The sequence below is a fragment of the Galeopterus variegatus genome, unplaced genomic scaffold (assembly GCF_000696425.1).
Source record: "Galeopterus variegatus unplaced genomic scaffold, G_variegatus-3.0.2 Scaffold13654, whole genome shotgun sequence".
In the NCBI taxonomy this organism is placed as follows: Eukaryota; Metazoa; Chordata; class Mammalia; order Dermoptera; family Cynocephalidae; genus Galeopterus; species Galeopterus variegatus.
Window position 1 is genome coordinate 16,736 of NW_007739765.1, and position 8,702 is coordinate 25,437.

An 8,702-nucleotide genomic window follows, 5' to 3' on the forward strand; every position below is an offset into this window, starting at 1 on the left:
TCCCAACAACCTCCTTTCTGTTCGCTTGTCGTATCAACTTCAAGGAATTGTAATTGTTGTGTCTTCTTCCCTCCCCCCTGTTTGTGTACTTATTTATTTATTTTTAGCTCCCACAAATAAGTGAGAACATGTGTTATTTCTCTTTCTGTGCCTGACTTGTTTCACTTAATATATAATTTACTCTAGGTCCATCCATGTTGTTGCAAATGGCAGTATTTCATTCTTTTTTATAGCAGAGTAGTATTCCATTGTGTAGATATACCACATTTTCCATATTCACTCATCTGCTGATGGACTTTTGGGCTGGTTCCAACTCTTAGCTATTGTAAAGAGTGCTGCTATGAACATTGGGGAACAGGTAAATATTTGACTTGACTATTTCCATTCTTCTGGGTATATTCCCAGCAGTGGGATAGCTGGTTCATAGGGTAGATCTACCTGCAATTGTTTGAGGAACATCCATACCATTTTACATAGAGGCTGCACCATTTTGCAGTCCCAGCAGCAATGTATGGGAGTTCCTTTTTCTCCACAACCTCGCTAACATTTATCATTTTATAGGCAAAAAGGGGTATACTAATGAGATTTACTTTGCAGTAATTTCCTCACTGATGCAGTGGAATATATTTGCGTTGGTTAGACCAGTGATGCTGCTGAAACTCTACAATGCACAGCACAGACTCCACTACGAATAGTGAACTGTCCTAGAATGTCAGTAATCCTGAGATTGAGAAATCCTGTGATAAAGAATATCTGTATTATTAAAATTTTATCTGTGTTGAGATTATTTCCCAAAGACTTTATATTCTGTCAGGAAAATTAGAGAGTGCACCTTTGCTATTTGTTTAAAATTTTCAACAGAAATCAGTGTGACAGCTCTTAACGTTTTTTCCCATGATGATGAGTGTGAAAGAGATTTCTTGTTGTTTTCTAAAAAAATTACAGAGTTTTCTCAAATATTCAAATGCTTATATATCAGCTCATACATCAACATTATGATTTACCTGTGCTTATCATATGCCCATATTTATGTACTTATCGGCATTTCAAATGATTTTAACCAATTATTCTGTTAAAATTGACTTTTTGGGATAACTTTTTGGCCATAAAATGTTAAATATGATTTAGTTAAATACATGTCTATATTCTTATTTTTGCATATTTTGCCTTAATTGACATCATTTGCCCCTTCCCCAACAGGTTTTATATGTTGTTTCCCTAATATGCATTAAACTAAAATGCATTGTTTAGTTTTTCAGTGAGGTCTTTTATCCTTTTGTGTTTTTGTTACATGTGTGAGGTAGAGAAGCAACTTTGTTTATTCCAGATGTATAACCATTAATGCCAGCTTTTATTTTAAAATCTATCCTTTTTCATCTTCATTAAAATACAAACTAGCCTTATATAAAATGCCCATATATAATGGGTCCTGATTCCTGATTCATTTATCAAATAATATCTGAGCTTCTGCTACATGCTAGAACATTCATTCAACATCTTATATGATATTCTTTTGTGTCTAGGTTTTTGCCAATTTAGCTATTAATCCACGTTGATATTAAATTATTGTTATTTTAGATATTGTTTTGATCAATATTCAATGGCCCATCAATTTTGATAACTGTGGTTGTTTTGAAACCACTATATTTAACTTAGTTTTGTTCCCTTGCTTTTTCTTCTATTTTGTAACTTGTCAGTTTCTTCAAATTTGTTTCTTCTTCAAGCATCCATATTCACACACCTTTGCGAAAACTCAAAAGTGAATATACAAAGTAGTGTACCTGCTGACTTGGAACTTGCATTATAATGGAGAAAACAGAATATAATGAAGTAAATTGAAATAAGTGTGTGTATGACATAATGTCCTCAGGGGTAAATCATATGAAGAATGTTTTTCACTGTAAAATAGTCCAATCGTTATGATGTGTAGGGAATTGTATATGGTCTGAGAGGCCTTTGCATGTTGAATGAAAAACAGAACCAGGACTAGAGTGTGCTCAGTGGGTTTGTCAAGAAAGACATCAAAATCTAAAGGCCACAAGTATCAAACAATGAATGCCACACAGAAAACACAGGAGAGTGCTAAGGATACCTGCTTCATTTGTTATCAGATCTTCTAACAAACAATTAGTCAAAATAGCATGGAATAGGCACAGGAGAAACAAGTCTTTTACAGTTTAACATAAAAATGCACAAACCTTGTCATGCATTTTTCTTTTCTAAGTCGTTGGCTTGGGTGTGTAATGTGTATGTGTCTTGTTACCAGGAAGATATTATTAAAATTGTAATTTGCATACCAGCCAAGTGCCAAAATCAAAAATAAAATAAAACTAAACTAAACTAAATTAAATTACCATTTGGATAACTCCTTCTTTTTTTAGTTTCAAAAACTAAACAAAAATTTTAGTGATCATTAAAACCAATACAGTTAAACACATTTCCTAAATTAAAAACTTTACAGGGACTACAGAACAATTTAAAAATTCCTTAGTTTTGATCTTTTATTATTTTTGTTGGACATCAAGTTAATATAATGGGAGTTGAAATATCATCAGAACCAAGGAAGCTTTTTCTTTCTTGCAATCTCTTGGGGACCACCTGAGCTTATTAAAACCTTTCTCTCTCAGGTCCATCTAATTCCTTTCCCTCTGTTTATTGAACAGACTGTTTATTTTTTTAAAAACAGGGGGCAGATAATGGCCATACAGAAATGGAGGCCCAACTTTACATGTGTATTGGGGATGTTTGATCAGGAATTTCTAGGTACCAATCCTGCATTCTTTAGGGGAAAGACAATCTGATATTCACAGCTCACCTGATAATCATTTTTTTCTGATAGTTGGCTGTGGATGAGAAGAGCATGGTATTAACAAGGTCCCTGGAGGCTCAGCGTGTTTCATGTGTATACATGCTATTGTGTGTGTGTGTGTGTGTGTTTAGGGGTGAGAGCAGCATTCAGAGAAAGGGGAACTGTGCTCTGTATATTCCAAAAGATAACTTGTAATGCAGAGGCCAGAACATAAGGCAACAGATAGAAATAAAGGGGAGGTGCATTGCAATTCACAGGACACCTTTGCAGTCAACTTACTAAACTGCAGATGCAACAACATCTGTACAGAGGAACTCCCTGTGTCTTAAAATTTCAATAGCAAAAAAGCCACCTTGTTCTTCACCATTCTCTGACACCCTCTCTCATCACTTAACTCTTGTTCCTTCTCCTGCCACACCTGCTTCCTTTTTGCCCCTAAACCAACAACTTCCTCAGGGTCTTTGCACTGTCTGTGTCTCCTGCCAATCACCCTCCTCCACAGATGACCATGTGGCTCCTGTCCTGGCTTCAGACCTTTGTTCAAATGTCACCTTGTTTGCACGTCTTCACTGATCATCATTTAAAAGAAAATAATAATAATAGTACACTGACCCACTCTCTCCTTTTTACCTGTTTTGTTTTTCTTCCAAGAACCTGTCATCACCTGGCATTATTTATGATTTTTTTATTTGTCTGTTTTATTCCTCCATCAGTGGATTGCATGGCCATTTGTTTGTTTAGTTCTGTTCACTCACTGTCTACACAGTGCCTGGAACATGGTCAGCATTCGATTTATATTCCTCCAATGGATGAAAGTACTTGTCATCATGAATGTAAAATACCTGACATCTTCATGGAAGGCTGAGAGTGGGAAGCATTTCCTCATTAGGGATTGCAGGATGATCAACTGCAGAGGACAGAAGTCATAGAGAAAATACAAAAATAAGTGTATGACTCTAAAATACTCATGATAACATTTCTGAAAAATTAGTAATGCATGCCCATATCTTGTTCTCTCTCTCTCTGTCATCGCATCACCCACAAGGATCACATGGAATTGGAGAATGATACACAGATTTCAACATACCTTCTTATGAGATTTTCAGAGGAACCCCGATTTCAGCCCTTCCTCTTTGGGCTGTTCCTGTTCCTGTACCTGGTCACCATGCTAGGGAACCTGACCATCATCCTGGCCATTATCTCAGACTCCCACTTCCACACTCCCGTGTACTTCTTCCTCTCCAACCTGCCCTTTTCTGATATTTGTGTTGTCTCCACCACTGTCCATAAGATGCTGCTGATTATACAGACACAGAGCAAAGCCATAACCTGTAAAGGCTGGATCACACAGATATTCTTTGTTATATTCTTTGTAATTTTGGACAACATTCTCCTGGCTGTGAAGGCTTATGACAGTCTTGTGGCCATCTGTCACCCCTTCCACTATACAGTCAGCATGAACACACTCTGTGTGTTGCTGGTTCCGGTGTCCTGGATTCTGAGTGCCTTAAATTCTTTATTACAAAGCTTAATGGTGTTGCAGCTGTCATTCTGTACAGACTTGGAAATCCCAGACATTTTCTATGAACTTTATCACATGGTCAACTGGGTCTGTTCTGAAGTGTAGAGCTTGGTATCCATGTGCAGGTTTATTCATTTGAATGAGGGTTTTGGTGACCTGTTCTATGTTACATCATTGGATCGTCTTTCTATTTCTGTTTGAAAGNGTGTACTTCTTCCTCTCCAACCTGCCCTTTTCTGATATTTGTGTTGTCTCCACCACTGTCCCTAAGATGCTGCTGATTATACAGACACAGAGCAAAGCCATAACATAAAAAGGCTGCATTACACAGATATTCTTTATAATTTTGGACAACATTCTCCTGGCTGTGAAGGCTTATGACAGTCTTGTGACCATCTGTCACCCCTTCCACTATACAGTCATCATGAACACACTCTGTGTGTTGCTGCTTCTGGTGTCCTGGATCCTGAGTGCCTTGAATTCTTTATTACAAAGCTTAATGGTGTTGCAGCTGTCATTCTGTACAGACTTGGAAATCCCAGACATTTTCTGTGAACTTTATCACATGGTCAACTGGGTCTGTTCTGAAGTGTAGAGCTTGGTATCCATGTGCAGGTTTATTCATTTGAATGTGGGTTTTGGTGACCTGTTCTATGTTACATCATTGGATCGTCTTTCTATTTCTGTTTGAAAGTTTTCAGTGCTGCTGATAAATATGGCTCCTTCCACTGTCCTAAACAAAATATCTGCAACTTTCAAAAATTTTGTCATAAACAATACATTGCAAGTGAGTAAATAAGATAGGTATTATTCTATCATCAATTTCTCTTTTATGCTCTAAATTCCCTTAAAGTCTCATGTCCAAAGGATGACTCACACAAGACCTTGAATTCCCACACAATTATGTGTCTGGGAGTGGAGATTTGTGATTCAAAGTCACATTTTATTCCCTCAAAAAGTGCACATGTCCTTCAATCTCTCCTGATTACCTGGAAGGGAATCTCAGTGGTAGTATCTTGTTAATATAGTTTTCCAAAATAAACTTGCATATCCAGGTAATGATGAATGCTGTCTTCAAATATCAGAACAAATATCAAATAGAAGCAGCTACAGATAATTCTGAATGTGCTCAGTTCTGTTTGCATTGGTTATTGTATCAGTAAGCTATTGCTGTGTAACATGCCCTCCCAAAATTTACAAAGGCTCAAGAGAATACTTTTTTTTTTCTTCATGAGATTCTGTTGGGAAAATCTTCTGGTCCCTTCTGGTCTGTTCTGAGTCTGTGTTCAGCTGTGAGTCAGGTGGAGGTACTCTGTGCTCTGGTAATCTTGGCTGGATTCTCTCATATCAGGGGCTTGCTGGCTGTCGGTTGGTCTAGGGTGGCCATGGTGGGGACACCTGGACTCTGCTCATCTTATCCATTCCTCCCACAGCACTCTAGCCTGAAGTTGTTCACATGGCAGAGGCAGGGTTACAGGTTCGACATAAGGGCCTCATTTCTTTCCTCTGCAAGTAAATATCCTGTTTTCCAAACAGCGTTTATGGAAGAAACATTCTTTTCCAATTGTGTGTTGTTGGCATCTTTGTCAAAAATAAATTGACCATAACTGTGTAGGTTTATTTCTAAGCTCTGTATTCTGTTCCATTGACGAATTGACCAAAGTGAGCATCTTTGTGACCATTCTTATGAATAGTGTGCCAGGTAAACCACTTATCTCCATTTCAGGAGAGTCAATTTCTGGAGATCTATGTTGTTGTGTTTGGAACACATTTCACAGTTTCTTTATATCTCTTGTGTCTCTGCGTTGGTTTCTGCATCTTAAATAAAACAGTCATGTCTCCAGTCTTGACAGTCTGGCCTCAGGTAGGAGATGAACCTCACCAATCAGCCCCAACAGAGATCCTCGGAGCCTCTCAATCCTTTGTGCATGTCCAAACCTCTCCCTTTTTGGTTAGTACCCCCATGAGATTAGGGCATGTCACATCCTATCAGTGCCACAGGTCAGGTGAGGTATAGGACATTCCCCAGATGACCAGGTAGAAAAGTTGAGGTTCTAGAGGTATGGCCCAGTTCACTCTTTCCTTATGCAGAAAAAAGAGAATTTCAGTTTATTTCCCTCTTTGTCTACATGCTCATTCAGACCACACACTCTTTCAACCTACTGCTGTGCTCTCTGTTGCCCAGGAGCCTAGAGAATGCCCAGTCCCTACAGCTCTTAGGGACAGGCCGACTAGCTGAAGGCTTTGTTCTGTCTCTGCAGTGAGCTAGTTGGAGGAACTATGAGAAGTGCCCATCTCTCATTCAAATTTCCAGAAGAATAGTAATTGCCTGACCTGGCAGCTCCCACAAATAGGCAAGACAGAATCCAGACACTCAGGCTGCAGCTGGAATAGTGGGAACACCAGATGTGCAGTACAAACTTTTTATGGGCAAATCTGGTAATTGGGCTCCATTTATGAAAGAATGAGAAGGAAGAGTCATGGAGAATCCTACCCATCCATTCAAAACTGCTGCACAAATATCTACAGACCATGGGAGACTATTGAATGGTGGGCCCCATCAGCTAGCAGAAACATGTGACTTAAAAGCCAGGCCATCATGCAGCAGCCATAAAGCCAGGGCATAAGATGTGTACACTAAATCCTTCAATGTAGAAGATCAAGGTTTGTTCTTTTTCATTGGAGTAAGTGAGGAGGAGAGATCCATGGGAAGAGTCCACACACCTGTTAAGGCTCTTAGGTACGACTGACTGCCTGTTCTTCAGCTCCCAGATGAATGTGAGTTAGAAACCAGAATATTGGGCAGTACCTGATAATGTTGGGACACTCGATGCTTAGACTAACCCCTTTCAGGGCGAAACTTGGAGAAGGTCTGGGCTGAGTCTGGGTGAAGAGCTGCTAGAAATGCTCACTCACTTTTTAAAACCACCTGTCTCTTCTCTGTGGTCCCAGAGGACTCATGAATGTGGAACCCCATCAGATCCCAGAGCTAGGTGGCTTAGAAGTCTGTCCCTTCAGTGATAGCCATACAAGTTTGGAGCACAATGTGTAGACAAACTTCTTCCAGGGAGAAACTGGAGACTTGCTTTTATCACTTGAGTGACCTGGAGGGAAAATGCATGGGGAATGCCCACACACCCATTCAGATTAATGGAGGATGACTACCTGCCTGCCCCATCAATACCAAGATGCAGCTAATTAGAAGCCTGAACCTCAGGCAGCAGCTAGAAAGGTTGGGACATTAAGTATGTAGTCAAACAGCGTTCTGGGAAAAACTGTAATCTGTGTGTTTTTATCTGCTTGCTCTGCACTGAGCATGGAAAAATAGCTCCCAAATGTGCTTGCATGGCTGTTTGAAACCACCTCTTTGTTCTTTGTGGTCCAGAGGAACTCATGAATACCGAACACAATCAGACTCTCATGTTTTTAATTGGAAGAATTAATATTGTTTTAATGTCCATGTGACCCAAAGTGATCAATCAACCCACATGTTTACAGCTAACTGATCTTTGATGAAGGCACCAAGAACGTACATTGGGGAAAAGACTGTCCCTTCAATAAATGGTGTTGGGAAAACTGGAGATCCATTTGTGCAAGAATGAAACTTGATCTTCATCTCTCACTATATACCAAAATCAACTCAAAGTGGATTAGAAACCTAAATGTAAGGCCTGATGCTTTAAAACTCCTAGAAGGAAACATAGGGGAAATGCTCCAGGATGTAAGACTGGGCAATGACTTTATGAATAATACCCCAAAAGAACAGGCAACAAAAGAAACAAACAAAATAAACAAATGACATTATATTAAACTAAAAAGCTTCTGCACAGCAAAAGAAACAATCAGTGGAGTGAAAAGACAACCTAGAAAATGGGATAAAATATTTGCAAAAGATGCATCTGACCAGTGATTTATGTCCAGAATATACAAAGAGCTCAGACAACCTTGCAACAAAAAAAAAAAACAGTTAATTCAATTAAAAAATGAGCAAAGGAGGTGAATAGACATTTCTCAAAGTAAGACATACAAATGATGAATAGGTATATGACAAAATGCTCAATACCAGTAATCATCAGGGAATGCAAATCAAAAATACTTTGAGATATCATCTCACCCCCAGCAGACTGGCCTTTATAATAAAGAGAATAACAAATGCTGATGAGGTTGTGGAGAGAGAGAGGATTCCTCCTGCACTGCTCAGGGTGGGGGGGATTGTAAATTGGTATAGCCATTATGGAGAAAAATATGGAGGTTCCTTAAACAGCTACAGCTAGAACTTCCATAAGATCCAGCAATCCCATTACTGCGGACATATCCAGAGGTCTGGAAAACATCAGGTTGAAGGGATACCTGCACTCTCATGTTTAATGC

At 39.0% G+C, this 8,702-nt stretch overlaps 1 protein-coding gene across 1 annotated transcript; it reads left to right on the forward strand.

The window, feature by feature from the left end:
* Window positions 1–3,860: 3,860 nt before the first annotated feature.
* LOC103581675 (olfactory receptor 7A17-like) lies at window positions 3,861–4,436 on the forward strand. Its single transcript, XM_008563451.1, has one exon. The coding sequence runs from the start codon at window positions 3,861–3,863 to the stop codon at window positions 4,434–4,436; it is 576 nt and encodes a 191-aa protein (XP_008561673.1).
* Window positions 4,437–8,702: the final 4,266 nt, after the last annotated feature.

What these genes read in the sequence shown, in the direction of transcription:
- LOC103581675 (XM_008563451.1), top strand. Translation starts at nt 3,861, where the DNA reads ATGGAATTGGAGAATGATACACAGATTTCAACATACCTTCTTATGAGA.